General features: G+C 44.1%; 1 protein-coding gene across 1 annotated transcript in view; it reads left to right on the forward strand.

Moving 5' to 3' along the window:
* LOC143361211 (hemicentin-1) overlaps positions 1 to 17,353 on the forward strand; it is a 261,168-nt gene that overhangs the window by 218,135 nt on the left and 25,680 nt on the right. Inside the window, exon 9 of the mRNA XM_076800439.1 lies at positions 13,401 to 13,531. Within this exon, the coding sequence (XP_076656554.1) occupies positions 13,401 to 13,531 (131 nt within the window). The remainder of the gene's footprint in view (positions 1 to 13,400; positions 13,532 to 17,353) is intronic.

Below are 17,353 nucleotides of genomic sequence, written 5' to 3' on the forward strand. Positions count from 1 at the left end.
AGTTTGACGGACAAACTCGGCGCGGATGAGGAGAGAGAGAGCGGCGATAGAGATGGAGAGAATGACGGGGAATGAAACACAGAGAAAGAGAGAGAGAGAGAGAGAGAGAGAGAGAGAGAGAGAGAGAGAGAGAGAGAGAGAGAGAGAGAGAGAGAGGAGTAAGATAGGACATGTAGGTACATACACAGCAAGGAACTACTACAATTATGATATCGACGAAACTTTCTAGAATAACGTATCGCACGAACTGTTTCGAAACTTCTCACCCACACAGTTTCTCTCTCGCACACACACTCACTCTATCTCTCTGTTCCTCTCTGATTCTCGCCTCTCGCGCAGGCAGAATGCATCCTCCCGAGTCTCTCTCGATGACACTCTGCTCGTTGTTTATGTTTCGAGAGCTAAGAGGGCAAAGCTGTGCCAGCCGCGAATATTGGATACAGTCGCACGCTACTCCCCGAACTTTGGATTATGCATTACCGGCGCATATACGCGCAGTTATACAGTTATACAGTACGTATGTATATATATATATATATATATATATATATATATAAATCTATATATATATTTATATATAGTGGCGCGTGCACGAGCAAGAAGCGCACACCTACTCGAGAAGATATTTATCTCTATTTTCGTTGAACAAGCATCGATTCATCTCACAGGATGCGTGTATCCTCGCGCGTCCCTGCATTCTCTCCAGGCGACACTACGTTCGTGCTTTGTTTTCGACGTTTCTCTTCCTTTCTCGCGTGTTATCTTTCGCGGGGAGATTCTCCTCCCACGTCTCCTCTCTTTCTCGACTTCTTTTTCTCTGTTTGCAGGACGTTTCGCGCCCTATTCCCAGCGAAAGCTTCCGGCCTTGGCACCGGGTTTGATGAATCGAAGTCACCCGACAGGAATCTCTGGTGTCTCCGCGCGACGCTAGCACGAATAATGGCTGTACTTTGGCTGCCAAACTCGCCCCTACCCCCCCAGCGATTTTCCTTCATCCCCTACCGCAATATCTGACCGATAAAATCGAACGATTTCGATCGGTACCGCCGCGGTGTCGCCTTGTATGCCGCCTGTCATTGTGCTAATAACGTGTACCGGTCATTACGCGATTCGGTATGCAATAAATTGTCATTTTTCCTAGCGCTGAGCCTACCACCCCCGGTCGAAATGACCGGTTCCAGATTTTTTATTTCACAATTGCTGAAGTCGAACCTTTCTCAACGCTGAGCCTACCACCACCGGTCGAAATGACCGGTTCCAGATTTTTTATTTCACAATTACTGAAGTCGAACCTTCCTCAACGCTGAGCCTACCACCCCTGGTCAAAATGACCGGTTCCAGATTTTTTATTTCACAATTGCTGAAGTCGAACCTTTCTCAACGCTGAGCCTACCACCACCGGTCGAAATGACCGGTTCCAGATTTTTTATTTCACAATTGCTGAAGTCGAACCTTTCTCAACGCTGAGCCTACCACCACCGGTCGAAATGACCGGTTCCAGATTTTTTATTTCACAATTGCTGAAGTCGAACCTTTCTCAACGCTGAGCCTACCACCCCTGGTCAAAATGACCGGTTCCAGATTTTTTATTTCACAATTGCTGAAGTCGAACCTTCCTCAACGCTGAGCCTACCACCCCTGGTCAAAATGACCGGTTCCAGATTTTTTATTTCACAATTACTGAAGTCGAACCTTCCTCAACGCTGAGCCTACCACCCCTGGTCAAAATGACCGGTTCCAGATTTTTTATTTCACAATTGCTGAAATCGAACCTTTCTCAACGCTGAGCCTACCACCACCGGTAGAAATGACCGGTTCCAGATTTTTTATTTCACAATTGCTGAAGTCGAACCTTTCTCAACGCTGAGCCTACCACCACCGCTCGAAATGTCCGGTTCCAGATTTTTTATTTCGCAATTACTGAAATTATCAATCCAGTGAATTATGAATTATAAAATCCAAAGAAATTCAATCTCGTCACTTTTATAAGACAACATACATTACTTTTAAGGCTCCGGTAGGTTTAATGTTGATAGAATAGCGAAACTATTGCTGAAATAAATTCTAATACTGTTCATTTTGAAAGACTTGAATATTCTATGCGAAACTGGTGCACGAGTTATACTTCGGAAATTTCATAACTGCTAAACAGACTGCCGACGAATCATTATGCGAAACAAAAATGTTCCGCATCGTGTGAAGCGGGAATGAAATGAAAGATCATTTCATCCGTTAATAATTTTGACACGTTGAAAATACGAATATCCGTGGATTCCTCGAATTTTTTACGAATTTCTTCCTAAATGCATAATAATCCGCGATAGACTAATAGAAATGTGCATACACTTGCCATTGAACCGGATGTGAATCGGTGCGAGGTAAAACCTGCGAACAATAAAATAAAAATCTCTGTACAATCTCGAATAAAGGTGTCTCGTATGCGTGTGTGTGTGTGACCAGCCGGGGCAGTCAAACTGTTAATAAATGGGACCGCATTTCCATGAAAGAATTCATTCGAAACGACCGTTTCAATCGAAGAAAATATCGAATACAGCGAAACTCGTTCGCGTTTCGATATTTCGCCCGGTGTTTCGCGTTTTACTCTAGCATTCCGGGCATGAAACAATTCCGGTTCCGAACGTAACGAATTCCCGGATGGAAAAATCTCGACGTAAAGTTACCGTTTATAATTTCCGAAATAGAGTATCGGGGGGATGGATTGTAGTAGGTACGTGCCCGCAGAATTTCTGCGTGCTTGTGCAGTAATCCCGGTTGAAATTTTTGCACGTGTCGGCCGTGTATGTGGTGGGAGGGGGGAAGGGGGTTCTATCGAGATCGGTGTTTTGCAACGAATAATGATTGAATAACGAAAAACCGGGTAGCGGCCGATCGTTTGCGTCACGGGAGGAGCCAACGGTTAATCTCTGCGCCCGGCTTCGCGAGCTAAACCTTTTTACTACTCGGCCGCGCTGTTATTTACGTCGATGCACCGTCCGCGTGTTCCGTTTATAAATTTTCAAATGGCCCCGGGAAACGTAACGTTATTATCGGCACGCGGCGCGGTGGCCGAACAAAGCGATGAAAACCCCGAACCATGAGAGCCCCGGCGCGCTAATGTTTTTATTTTTATACAATTATGCCTCGTCGATGAAAGCTTTTCGGCCGCTCGGGGCCCGCGCGATACTCGTAACACCCCTGGTTCACTTCCGTTTTATCGAAACGCCGGATTTATATTCAGACGCAAATTGCGGGGGCGTATTGTGGTGAGCACAAGCGTTTTCACATCATTTCAATCCCCGATCATTGACCATTCGCAGTCCGAACATTTTCGAGCAGCAGCCACTGCAATTTTTAAATAAACTCTATACCTACCGAGCACTTAAAATGGTCGGTCTGGGTTGCCCTCATGAAAACGTCACGATAGAGTATGAAAATCAAATGTGTTGACCTCCATGCGTGCTAAATGTAATAGCCAACGAGATATTTATTGAAATGATTCTGTTGTAATTCCTTGAAAGGGGAGGTTCCTGAGGCCATTTGAAGTAACTTTTTCCTTTGCGAAAATCTTCTCCGCGGTCTCGTTAAGGAGTTATTAACGAAAAACACGGACCAATCAGAGCGCGGCTGCAGCGGACGCAGTCCGACTCGGCCAATGGCAACGTCGCGCTCAGTGGGACCTCTCGCCGAGTCGCAATACGCCCGCTATAAGCCGTGCTCCGATTGGTCCGTGTTTTTCGTTAATATCTCCTAAACGAAGCCGCACAGAACATTTTCGCAAAGGAAAAAGTTACTTCGAATGATCTCAGCAATTATTTCCTTCATGGAACTACAGCATATTCGGGACACCCTGTATTATACATACGAAGGTCAATAAATTTGTGCACAGAATTTGATACTCTGGCGATTATAACGATGCAAAAGGTAGATTATTCGATTTGAAAAAAGAAACTATTCTTAATATCTCGGAAAGTATGACCTTGAGATGACTTCGACCTACACAGAGTTACGTCCCCCTCCAAGTACGATGACTTTCTCTGCAAACGTTTCTTTTTTGCGACAGATTAGGTGGGACGCCCTGTATATATTTAGATAATTTGGTCCAGCGTGTATCGTCGTTGGGGAACAATGTTCGAGGAACATAGGTGCGTTATCATGATGGCGGCACGGTGGTAACGGCGAAACCGTGTGGCTTTCGGTGCCGATAGGACGTTAGCTAACTGGCCGGGCCATCTCGGAGATAGCCACGGGACCGGAAAACTCTGCCGGTCTCGCCTCGTTTCTTCTTTAATTGCGCGTGTTATTAAAGGACAAAGCCGGATCCCCGTAAAATTCATTTTTTGCGCCCGTTTAAACGGACACGGGCCGGTAAACGGGCGCGGGCCGTTTAAACGGACACGGGCCGGTAAACGGGCGCGGGCCGTTTACTCCGGCGAAACGTGGATTGCAACCGGGGAATTTTCGCAAAAGGCGCAAGCGACCGTCTGCGCGCATAATGAAAATTAACCCCGAGCCCAGGAACCCCGTCGACGTGTAATTGAACGTGCCACGTGCACTCCGCTACCACCGTCCACACTCGCCTGGCAAACCTAAGTACCGGACAGGATGCGCGTTGCTCTCTCGTTCCGCGCAAAAGTTGTCCTCAATGCGTAGCGGAGACCGCTGCGGAGTGACACATTATCAAAGTTTTTCGTTTCTGCAATTTTTGTTCGGCACAATTACGTACAACAAAGTATGCTGAAAGGTGGTCCGAACCTTCCTCGTATGGATAGATGCTCCACCATAGGGTAAGTTGTTACGTCTCCATTTTTGACTGAACTTCAGGTTGGGGGACCAAAAATTTTCCACTTTTTTAAATTTAAGCCCATACATTTTTGCGAGGAAATGGCAAAAATGTATGTTTCAGTGGGCGGAGTTGACTGGTTCAAAAGTTATACGCGTGCAAAGCTGGACGATTCAACTTATCGAAATGATTTTGTTGGTTTGGGCGTCCATTTTGCTTATTGTTGGTTGCGCATAATCGTTGATAATGAAGATAGATTTGCTCGTGTTACTTTCGGTTTAAATTTTCGTTATAGTTGCGTCGTTCAGCGATAATAAGACGGTCGTCACAGGATCGAGACCGCAGAGACCGCAGAGACCGCAGAGGGAAAGGCGACTTTCACCGGAAACGATATTTTTCTTTTGTAGTATCCGCGAAAGAGCAGCGGAAGTAAATACCGAAACGAATATGGCCGATACCGCGCTAATATTGACGAACCTTTCCTAGTACGTACTCGTTTTCTCATTCAATATTTGCTCGGAAACTTGAAAAGTTTCCAATTACCGTTTTTTGGAATTAATCGGTACCAACTCCAGCGTTCGGATTAAATGTCGGGTGTGTCCGTGTGATTTCGATCGGAGCGACGAACCTGAACTTTTTTCCAGTGTCCTCGTCACACAGAGAACGTTGGAAAATTAACAATCGAACATTTCCGGTTTGCATCGCGAAAGAATTCCTAGGCCTTTTTGTTCATTTACAATACAGAATAATTCCGCCATTTTATTAGAATTATATTTCTGAAATATTGAAATCTGACTTGAAATTGATACTATTCGTTCCATTAATTTTTATTATCAAGCAATACCGGTTCGTTGAACATTATTATTTCCGTAAAATAAAAAGTAAAAATTCTGCCGAATTTAATGTTCCTCTGACTATTTTAATTGAAATGAATTTGGAAAATTTAATGACTTGTGTATTAGGTCGGTATCAAAATTTAAACAGTACTGGTAAATTGGAATTCTCAATTTTCAATCTTGGGATGTTTCTCGGCTGAAATTGTTTTTTTACAAGAACCCGTGAAAATGTTTCGATTAATGTCGGATGCAATTTCTGTGACTCCGAATCCTATTTTCAACGCATTCGATAAAATCACTCGGACTTGCACCTTTATATCTTTACTTCAACAGCGTCGAATGGACGTCGCGGAACAATGAAAGCAAAAACCATTTGGACAAATCAATAGAGCGAAATGTGCGCTCCACGGTGTTATAACTTGTACTCGTGAATGCATTGAAATAACAATCTACATGAAAATTTACTCCGAGAGAGACCGAAACCACAATTAACTTTCACACCGACCTAACACGGTTCTGCAGTTAATTACACATCAAATTCTCAAGAATATTTGGAAATTTATTGTGACCGATCGACCGAACCAACATTTTTGAAATTTTATAACTATTTTGCCAAACTATTGAACTAACTAATAATACTTTTTTTATGCGAAATGAGATGCACATAAAGGAGTTAAAAATATATTCCTTTACCTTGTGACTAGTCTACGGATTTTCATGCAAAATAAACATTGTATAAATTGCAACGTACAGGAGCTATATATAGACACTCGTTTCTGTTCTTGATGACTTTATAGTGTTAAAAAAATATAGTATTTTTAATCTTCCTCGTTTTCTCGAGCGTGATTACAAAATTTTACCAGCACACTTAGTGCACTTTCTATGTATGCAAATATAAAATCTATATCTCGGACCTGTTACACCAGAGGAATACCCCCTTAAGGTCTCAGAGCCGCGTAACGGGGTGTGTTCTCGATTTAGTTGAAGCGAATATACCACGCCGCGACGCGACGTGGTCCGTGCGCATAGTTTCGCCTAATCGAAAACTGTGCAAATCATTAACACACAGTGGACAAAGTTATCTCGATAAGTTTGTCTGCAATTTTCCACCGCGCGGGTATTACAGAGAGAAAGCTTGCCGAGTCGATTCGAGTTTCCCCTTCCGAAAACAATAATGTTCCGCACAGATGAACTTGTTTCCCCGCCTCGACAATGGAAAACGTTTCACGCACCAACGCGAGGGAGAGAGTGTCGAGCTTTCGATACCGATATATTGCGCTTTTCGAGAAAGCACCGACGTACACACACACATACAGAGAGAGAGAGAGAGAGAGAGAGAGAGAGAGAGAGCGTTTCGCGCGAGAACAATTCCGCGGATTGCGAAAGCCGCGCAACTGCGAAAAAATCGAAGAAGTGGTTTTTCACGAAACTCGTGATTCCTCCTCGCAATATTCAACAGGCTCTGGTAGCAACAATTTTTCGTCCTGAGGAAAATTGAAAAAATTGACCTTTTTCGACGCTTCTCCGGCCAAATACGCCACTGTGCGTCGTGCCGGATTATTTTTGGCCTCGTTCGCGATGCACGGAGACGAAAACAAACAAAAGGGAGACAGAGAGAGAGAGAGAAAGGGGGAAATCTAGAAAGAGAGAGCTCGCGGATGCGTGTCCCGGAACGCTGGCAAAATTGAATCCGATTATAAAATCGCTCGGCGGCCGATAAATAAATGAAAGGATCGAGAGCCCCGACAAGCGGCGGGGGGTTGCGACGATAGGCAATTCCCGTTAACGATCTCTTTGTCAGCGGCGCTAAAAAGCTCGCGCGTGACGCTCGAGACGCGCTCGTTCCTGCGGTGCAGTCTGATGCACGCGGAGCGCTGCAGCTTGTAATGCGAATGCGGTGCACCAGACAATCATCGAACGGGGCGTACTGCGCCCCGTACACCGGCAGGAAACATGAAAGTGTTTGTTCACCGGGATGACGTTTATTCGATTGAATTTTATTGGTCCTTTCAGGATCCTGTCGGATCTACGATATTCCTCTATTTATGTTCCTTTAAAAGATTTATTGCATTTAATTCCGTTCCGGCGTCTGTGTGTGTGTGTGCTCTTTTTGTTTGTTTTTTTTTTTCTTTTTTATTATTACCCTACCCTCCTACTTCGATGCATAAGGAATTTATAGTTTGATGTAAACGGAACTCGAGTCCGGTGAATATTTTATTTATTTTTGCTGCGAGGGGTTGAAATTGTTCTCGGGGAAAAAAACCATTGTTTGGCTACAGGAGGCGAATATTGCTGGAAATTGTTCTCGGCGCGAGACTTGTTTATCGACTTTCGAAAGTTGTCGACGGTTTTTAGATGGGTCAGGTAGTTTTATCATCGTCGAGTATAAATAAAAGGGTTTTTTTTGCGGAACTTCGCTGACCCGGGGAAATTGATTGGTCGATAAATAATGTTTCCCCTTAAGATTTTATTGGCTGGGCAAACGTTAAACAGCTGTGTGTTTGTTGATTTGTGGCTCGTCAGTACACTGTGCAGTTTTTTTCCCGTTTTCTACTTCCGTAGGTTGTTGTTGTTCTTTATTATATACCGAGAGGAACGGCAATCTCGTTAATTAGAGGTTTCGTTATAAGAAGACCGGATCGAAACACGTTATTCTCTTTTTTTCAATTGCCTTATTGTATTTCGTAAACTTACACATTTCTTAAATACGTAAACATCCACGACTAGGCTGTCGGTGCTTATACAAAAGAAATGGTATATGCACCATTCGCAAAACAAAGCGAGTCAAATAGCAAATTAATTTTTTAATAGTTGTGATTATTTGGCAAGGTCCTGTTCTTCAATTTTCCCTATACTTTTATTGTTTCGTGTTCCACGAATGTTTTCGTGAAAGTATCATAAAACATTAGGCTTTTTATTGTACTTTGTGGAAAACCCCACCTCCTAGGAATATTGGGAAATACCTGATTCTCCCTTTCTCCCTTCAGGTATGAAGGTACCGCCGCCCTCGCGTTTGCGCATCAGTTTTAATTGTGCGCTCGTCTTGTAAACACCTCCGACAACGTGGTATACTCAAACATATTTCTTCCACCGTCTTCGTATATAATTAAAACTTCACATAACCTCTCAACAATTTCGCCATACAAGGTAAGGCTATCGAATAGAAATTGATCTCTTCTGTTAATAATTTCAATTATTTCAACGCGTCTTCAATACTCTCGCATTTCACCTCCTCATTCGAGCCGTGGTTATCATGCACTTTAGTATCCACTTTAGTGACAAGGAACGACAGAACTTTGTATTTTTTCCTTTGCCAACATACTTTTATTATGCAATTTCGCGGACACTCGGTGTTTCAATGGACGAACGAGAATATCAAGCGAGATGATAATCTGGCTAAACCCAGGGCGAGGGGAGGACGAGCAAGATCAGCCGAAAGTCTGAAACTGCGCGTGGTTGTACACGTGCCGCGGGGCTGGTTGGTGCAATCCTATATGCAACCCCACGTATTCCGTGAATCGGAACTCGAGTGCATATTGTGTGTCCCCGGGTTGCATGCCGTTCCTCTCATTCCGCACCCTCCTCCGTTCGTTTCTGATCCATCTCTCCCCGCCGTGTTTCGCTATACTCTGATCGATCTGTTTCGATCCTGGTTTCGGCTCTAACGTTCTGACTGAAACTCTTTAAAGTTGAGGGCCTAGTTTGAACCCGAAGTTATAGAGTTCATAGTTTATAGTTCGAAGCTACAGGATGTTGCGAGGAGAAGGGTCCTGAGCGGAAGCATAGCCGCCGCGCGTCTGATTGTTGTTTGTCTCTGTTGTCGGCGAACTGTTTCTACGGATCCTGTCCTAGGTCTTTGGCGACGGATGAAGCGATGTGAGAGAGAAGGGAAAGGGTTTGTGTTTTGTCTTAGGACCGCTAGAAGGACTCGTCGGTAGGGCAATCTAGCGGGCCCTGACATAGACGCTGGGATATCGGAATGCAGTTTAGGACGGTATATATGGGAATCGGTGACGGATCAGCTGGCAGCGGGAAAGGTGTCGACTGTTTGTCCATCTGCTGGCGAGCGTAGGAAGTAGCCGCCATAATGATCTCTTCCTAGATTTCAGTTTTATCTGCCGAAAACCTATCAACAGGATTTTCAATAATTGCACTGTACCAAAAGGACATCGACGATTCAGATAAAAATGGAAAATTTACCTAACCTCTTGAAATTTTCTAGAAGACGATTCTCTAATTTCTTCTGTCGTGCAAAATGAAAGCAGAGTTAGCAAAGGAGTTGACGCTAACACTGTGTTCAGGAAAGAGGCGAATGGACTTATTCTCATAAGACATTAAAAGCCAATGAAATTATTTTTCTTCCGCTTCCACCTTTTATTAGATCACGGAATTTTACAAAACTGTAAAAAGACGTGAAAAGAATTCAATCCATTATCTATCTATTTTACCTTGTTAGCGAGGCTACGTTTCAAGGAAATATTCAAATGAATCTGGCCGGTGCATCAGATTTTCGGGAGAAATATAAAACCGGGGTACGCGAAATTACCAGGCAGGCCGTTCTTTAATTTATGAGCGAGCGCAATAAAAACGAATCGATCTCGGACATTCCCTCAACAATTACAGCGTGCAGGATTGGTCACGGAACGAAGGGCTCCGATCGGCCGGAAGTGCTCGTCGCGGATCCACCGGAACGTTATTTATGAATCGCGATCGGCCGTCGACGCGGTGTCGCGATAATATTCGGATATCGGCGGGTTTCGTTTAATGAAATTTGCATTTTCGCTGGTGCGAAACACGATCCGAAACGCGAAACCGCCGCGGTTAATGGCGTCGCGCTCGAATCGAAACGGGAAATGTTTTATCGCGCGTGGTTCCTCGCCCGTTGCGCTCTCCTGTGCGCTGCGCCGCGCCGCGCCGTGCCGCGCTGCGCTGTTCGATTTTCGACGGTTCCTTGCGCACCGCGATCCGCGAGACCAACCGTGCCAAATCGATGATATTACCTGGATGGCCGGCAGTTTGCTACAATTAAGCGATACATTATTCGGTGTCCGGCAAAGGTTTAATCGAACTGCTTAATCACTGTATCATTCCCAAAAAGTAACCGGCAATTTCACGTTTCCCGAGGACCGGGTGCTCACTATAGTGGCACGAGTATGGCACTGTGGCACTGTAAGCGTAATAAAATGGAGCGAATCTGACATTTTTTTCCGCAAATGTACTGGGGAAAAAAAAGGAAGGTCTTTTTCGGGAACGTTGAGCAACATTTTATTTTCTTGTTTTCGTTTTATCACATAAAATTACAACATGGTGGGGTATTAAGGCAAAATAAAGACACTGCAAGATGGCAGAACGGGGTATTATTTCTAAGGGTAAATATTAAGGCGAAATAGAGGCAAACCATTTTTATATTTTGTTAATTTCAATAGATGACTGGTAATAAGATTTGTGCGCATACATGTACAATCTCTCAAGTCGTTTTAGACATGTTTTGATGTTCACAAGTAAGATTTAACGAAATCATAATATAAGTAAAATACGAGAGACATTCTTTGTTGTATTCAGTGAAACAATAACATAAAATCGTCGAGATTCACGAGAGGCAAACGCATTCGAAGTACCTATATCTGTGTGCGATCAACTTTTCGATTACCTCTACGATTTTCGATAAAAATTTATTGCGTTTTATGGAAGTTTCACAATAAGCAGAGCTCGGCAGATTTCAGATAAAAAGTATTGGAAACAGTGATCGAGATTCGCTTTTTATTCACGGTTTTACGAGGTCGTTCGAAAATGTTTATACAGACAATGGTATTTTATTTGACTTGGTTGGTAATTTCGCAAGACGTTCGTGCGCGTGCGAGATCGCGATGGATCGTCGGTTCCCAATATTTGCTTGACAATATTTGTTTGCCGGAATTTCGTGGAAAATGGGTTTCTCTTTCGGGAAGAAACGCGGCGACCGGAACGGTAAGTTTTAATTATCGGGCCGATCGGTTGGTAGACAAATATTCGGGCGTACACGGGACCCGGCTTGTTGTTCGACGATGCGAATAGCCGGAGATATCGGAATGCCAAAGGAAAGCGGAAAAATCACGGAAAAAGGGAGGGAAACGGCCCGTGAATGGGCACTAAGCGTCTGCTGGGGAATAGGGGACACGGCCCGCGGCGATCTTTCGAACTCACTCTCTCTCTCTTTCTCTTTCTTTTTCTCATTTTCCCTCTTCTTCGCGATAAGGGTGTTTTCGATTCGAACGAATCTCGTATTCCGTCGTGCTCTCTTCCGTGGCACGCGTTCGTTTCTCGCCACGTGGACGTTTTTGCCGTTCAACGATGCCGATGGCGCGCGCTGCTCTTTCAAATCGCCGAATTAAACGGTGAGATCTTCCTGAATATACTGTTAAAAATTACTGAAATAATTTTACACGGGTCCTAGAAGCGCGGAGACAAAATAAATGCATAGATATCGTCATTACGTAATTCTGCATTGGCACAATCAGTCTTCTCAGACTACGAAACGAATGAAACCAAAATCGAAATAATTTCGGGTGTGCTCCGAATGCATTAGGTCGTCCCATAAGTTCGTGCCGTTTACTCTTGAACCATTTAAATCCTAAAAATAAAATTTCATTCCGCAATCTCTTCCGATCTTTTTGGAGAAGACATCATATCGTCACTATAAAATTTCTGCGGTTTTTCATTAAATATATAAACATATCCACAGCACGAACTTTTCGACGACCTAATACTAAGTCTAAAGGAACGTGCATATGTGTGTAAGGTTTCGCCTTATTTGCCACTTTAATGGCACGATGAAATCGTCTGAATTCTGTTAAAATTGTTAGCTCACATAATTCGCAATAAAGTTATTGCTGGGAGAGTCGCAAGAAGTGTGCCGAGAATATAAAGTCGAAAGAAACGTGGATCTCTTTTTGAGGCTTCGTTCTGCAGACATTAGCAGTCGGAACTACCGTCCGCGGTGACTGGAGACGGGAACCTAGGATCCTTAATAATTAGAGGAGGGTCTCTATCGAAGTCTGAGAAGAGAGAACCTGTCAATTTCTAAGCTTCTCAGCGACAAATTCCAGCTTCTAGGATCCCCCGTGCCGAAACTTGATTCGTCTAGGATTCCACTGAACTCGGAATCCTCAATAATTGGGAAGTGCTCCCGGAGTGGGAAGAAAACTTGTCAATCTGTAGGCTTCGCTGCGACAAATTCGAGACTGTGTGATCGTTCAAACGAACGGTTAATCTTCCGGGATCTTGTTGCCGAATCTGAAATGTTGCAGAATTTCATCAAAAATAATTGGAGGAAATTTTCGTGTCCGAGAAGAAACTGCATCAACAGAAATCTATAATTTTTGTTTAGAAAATAGCTAAATGGCTGACACTGGAGCAATTACCCTACAGTATTTTTAAACAGTTTTTATCGCATTATAGGGGAGGGGGGGGGGTACTGTATTAATTTTAATTCAACAAAATAGAATTCCCAACGAACATTACCATATCTCAAAATCCTTTTCGGTCGGCGTAACACATTCATCTGTATACACCTCAGATTACACTGTATACACCGCAGATTTGTTGCTTTAAAAAATCCTGCGAGAAAGCGATGAAAATTTCACTGTATAAGTTCGTAGAAATGTACAGTGGATTCGAGAAACCGATTCTCGAGAAATCTACAATGTGTAACCGGTTGTGATTTCGTAGAAACAGGAATTGTGTGTGTGTGTGTGTGTACCTTGGACGGTAATAATCTATTTTGTCTATATTTTTTTTTTTTTTAGTTGCGCCTATCGTCACTCTGAAGATAGTCTCCTCGTTGAAGCCGAAGAACATCAAAGAGGGCGACGACGTGCACTTCGAGTGCAACGTTAGGGCGAATCCTAGGGCTTCCCAATTGACATGGTTTCACGAGGTACGTTGAAAACCGACTGTACAATACGATCTCCTTCTCCTTTTCCTCGTCTCCTCGCCGTTTTCGTCCGGCAGTGTGGAGGTACTGTCAAAGCTCCGAAACGCTAACCTTTCCGCGAGACCAAATGAAAAGAGAACGTGTGCGGTGACGCTCGTAAAAAACGCTCCCCGATGAATCGACACCGGGTACGTGAAATTAGACGACACACGGCGCGCACGAACCGGAAGCGGGTTTCTCCCCGTGTTCGTTTTATCGCTCGGCCCCGTAAAACGCAGCTACGGAAGCGTAAAACCGGCGTAATAACTCGGCCGCGCGCGATACTCGGTCCGCGAAATCCGGAAAATTGTACTGTAATGGAGAGAGAAATAGTAACCCGGCTCGATAACTGCCCGTTTTCGGGGCTCTGGGAGTGCCCTCTTGCTCCCGAAATGTGCCGCTAATTGGTACTTGCTCGCACCTAATTGAAATCATTCGTGCAAACACCGGGAAAAATTCGTTTTTTTTCAATGGAACTCGGCATATTGCGGATTATTTGGTCCAAGGATGAAACGTGAGGATGAATTTTTGGAACACCGGGTCTACAAAAATTCTGAAAAAATTCGCAGACATGTACAATATTGACTAGAACGTTCCTGATTTTTTTGGAAATTTTTCATTAAGCAGAACGAAAGAAATGCACCTTACCAATGTAATACACATTTACTGGCCTGCACGTCGAAGTTTCCGAATTTTTTAAAAGTTGACCCTGCGTTCAAAAATTCTGCAAAAATTCACAGACATGTACAATATTGACTGTAACGTTCCTGATTTTTTTGGAAATTTTTCATTAAGCAGAACGAAAGAAATGCACCTCACCGATGTAATACATTTACTGGCCTGCACGTCGAACTTTTCCAATTTTTTAAAAGTTGACTCTGCGTTCAAAAATTCTGCAAAAATTCACAGACATGTACAATATTGACTAGAACTTCTCCGATTTTTTTCATAACTTTTCACCAAGCGGAACGAAAGATATCCGTCTTGTAACCACCCTGATCAATGATCTGTTCGCGATCCAAGACGTGTTTCGTTACAATATGGCGCTCAAGGTGAACCGTAACTTATTGATCGAAAGTATAAGGGAAAGATAGATAAATTATTATGCTGGGATCTTAGAGACGGCTATTATTGCGGAACATATGACGGTATTGTTAAAGTAAGTTTTCTCCCAGCGTGTTCCAATCTCTCGTAATTTGTATGACCGCGGTGACATAAACACAGCCTAACGTCCGATCGCCGAGTGGGTTTGTAGGTTTGCGTACGCTCGAAAATGAAAAAAACCAGACATCCGAACGGGGTCGAGTGTCAGCGCGCGCTATGCAACGGGCGCGCACCGAGTGCAGCGGTTGCATCGGGTGCATCCAGCGGCGGATAACGGCGTGTCGCGGTGATATGCGGTTGAAACAGGATCCGCTGGACGCGTTACATCAACGCGGACTTTCCACCGATTTACCTGCGTGTTTCGGGATATGATGGCCGTGTTATCGCGACGGTACATGTGAAACACCGTTTTCGCCCGCACGCACCGGCCTCGTCAGCTTCGCGTTTCACGGCGATCATTTTTGAAGGCTTACATTCGGAAAACAACGAGCCGGAAATAACACCGACTATAAATTTAATCGCCGTAATCACTGGGTACCGACAGAAGCACCGCGTTTATTTCGACACCGTGTTGCAATTCGGATTCCCCCGTAACTAGACAGCGGATTTCATGCGTTTACGGCAAAAAAATGGGCAAATGAAATTTAATTCCGGACAACTGAATCGCCGCCGCGCGCGGATGCAACGATGCCAAATAAAATCGCAAATAATATATAACCATCCCCTTTTTGTTCGACGATTAATGCATGTCGCTTCAAAAAGAAACGGGACACGCGAAATGAAAAAGATTTCAGTTGAACATTTCAGTTTTAGAAAAATGTTATAATTTTAGCTCACAGTGTCAGTGGCCAGTTGACCCAGTCTTGAATAGAGTTATTAAAGATAAATATTTTTGTGGCTGGACCGATAGAAAAGCTCACCGAGCCGAACCGGAAGCCCCGCCAGGCGATTAAACGCGAGTTTCCGATGCCGCGTGCTAGTACGCGTTAATCCTCCGATAAAAGCGGCCCCGTTAAGTATGAAAAACATTTCGAATCGGCGTGCTTCACTGAAAATGTCTACCGAACTGTTTTCAATACCTGTCTCTATCTCCGAGAGCTTTTAGCCGTCGAACCGGCTAATCCTTCTCTTCCAAGGCCTTTCGGGGACTTTGGATGAAAACATAACTGCCCTAAAAAGTTAAAGAATGGATCACGAATATCGATTATTTCCTTATCGCAGTCTTGTTGTAACTACTCGCTAGCATTCCTAATTTTCCGAATTTTTTAAATGTCGAATCTGCGTTCAAAAATTCTGAAAAAATTCATAGACATGTCCACTACCAGGTAGAGTATCTTCGATTTTTTTCATAATTTTTCATCAAGCGGAACAGAAGATATGGACCTTGAACTATTTTCACACTGTTCTGCAACTACCCGCTAGCATTTCTAACTTTCCGAATTTTTTAAAAATCGAGTGTACGCTGAAAAATTCGGAAAAAAATTTGCAGTCGTGTCTACTATTTGGTAGAATGTTGATGAATTTTTTCATAATTTTTCGTCAACCAGAACAGAAGAAGTAGGGCATAATTCGTAAAACCGTGCTGATCGTATAACTACCCTTGTGATAGGGGTACCGACTTGAAATTTTCCTCAGAGGGTTCTTTTAGTTCTATCGAATGGAATGAAGAAAAATCAATTTACCAAAAGATCAATTGTCCACACCCATACATAAAAAATTCATGTCCGAAACGGTTGGGTAAGAGTTGAACTTTGAGAGGAGCGCCTGGTTTCGAAGTAGTTTAGGCGAATTTCGAGGTTGACTTTATCCTGATTTAGTGAGTGTGCCATACTCTCCGAGGTCCTTAAACAGTCGTGACTATCAGGTCCGTTGTCCCGAGACTGTCGCAGGATCGTGTTCCGGCAGTATCGCGCCGGAAAACGAAGAAAACTAGCTTATGGTTTATGCATAATCCGACGGGTAAGAATGCGCGTGCCGAGATATACGTACCGTCGGAATATGGGGGTTATCGGTCTTGTCTAACGCCTGCCCGGCATCCAAGCAGAACGCGGCCAAGCAAATATATTCCTTACTCGCCGCGGAATATGTATTATCGTTCTGACGCGAATGCGAATATTTAACGTCTTACACTGACGCGCGATGTTATACGGGAGCGTGAGGTGCACGCGATAAAACGGACAAGCGTGTGCGTTGCGCCGAGCCGAGCCGAGTCGAGCCGAGTCGAGCCGAGTCAGGAACGGCAGGAATCTCGTCCAATATTTTGCCAAGCGCGCAACGTGTCGTACATATTTCTGTTCGCCGTTCAACGACAGTTCGGTTGCTCCTACAGCACCGGCTTTGGGCACGGTTTGCCTCGCGGGGCGGGACTGGGGCGGCTCCGGTGACACTGGGGAGCAACGAGGCCACGCCTACTCTAGGCGTTTTGTACCGAGAAATAGGCTCCCCGAGGTCTTCAGAACTACAGTTTTTGGAGAATGTAGAGTTCAAGTGAAATATGAGACGATGGTCCTGGCTATATTGAAATCCGGAGCAACGAGGCCACGCCTACTCGAGGCATTTTGTAACCAGAAGTAGTCACCGAGGTCTTCGGCGCTAGACTTTTTGCAGATTGTTCAGATCAAGTGAGATACGAGCATGGATTACACTGTGAGATACTGGTCTGACTATGTTGATATTTGGAGC

The sequence above is a fragment of the Halictus rubicundus genome, chromosome 15, assembly GCF_050948215.1.
Source record: "Halictus rubicundus isolate RS-2024b chromosome 15, iyHalRubi1_principal, whole genome shotgun sequence".
NCBI lineage: Eukaryota > Metazoa > Arthropoda > Insecta > Hymenoptera > Halictidae > Halictus > Halictus rubicundus.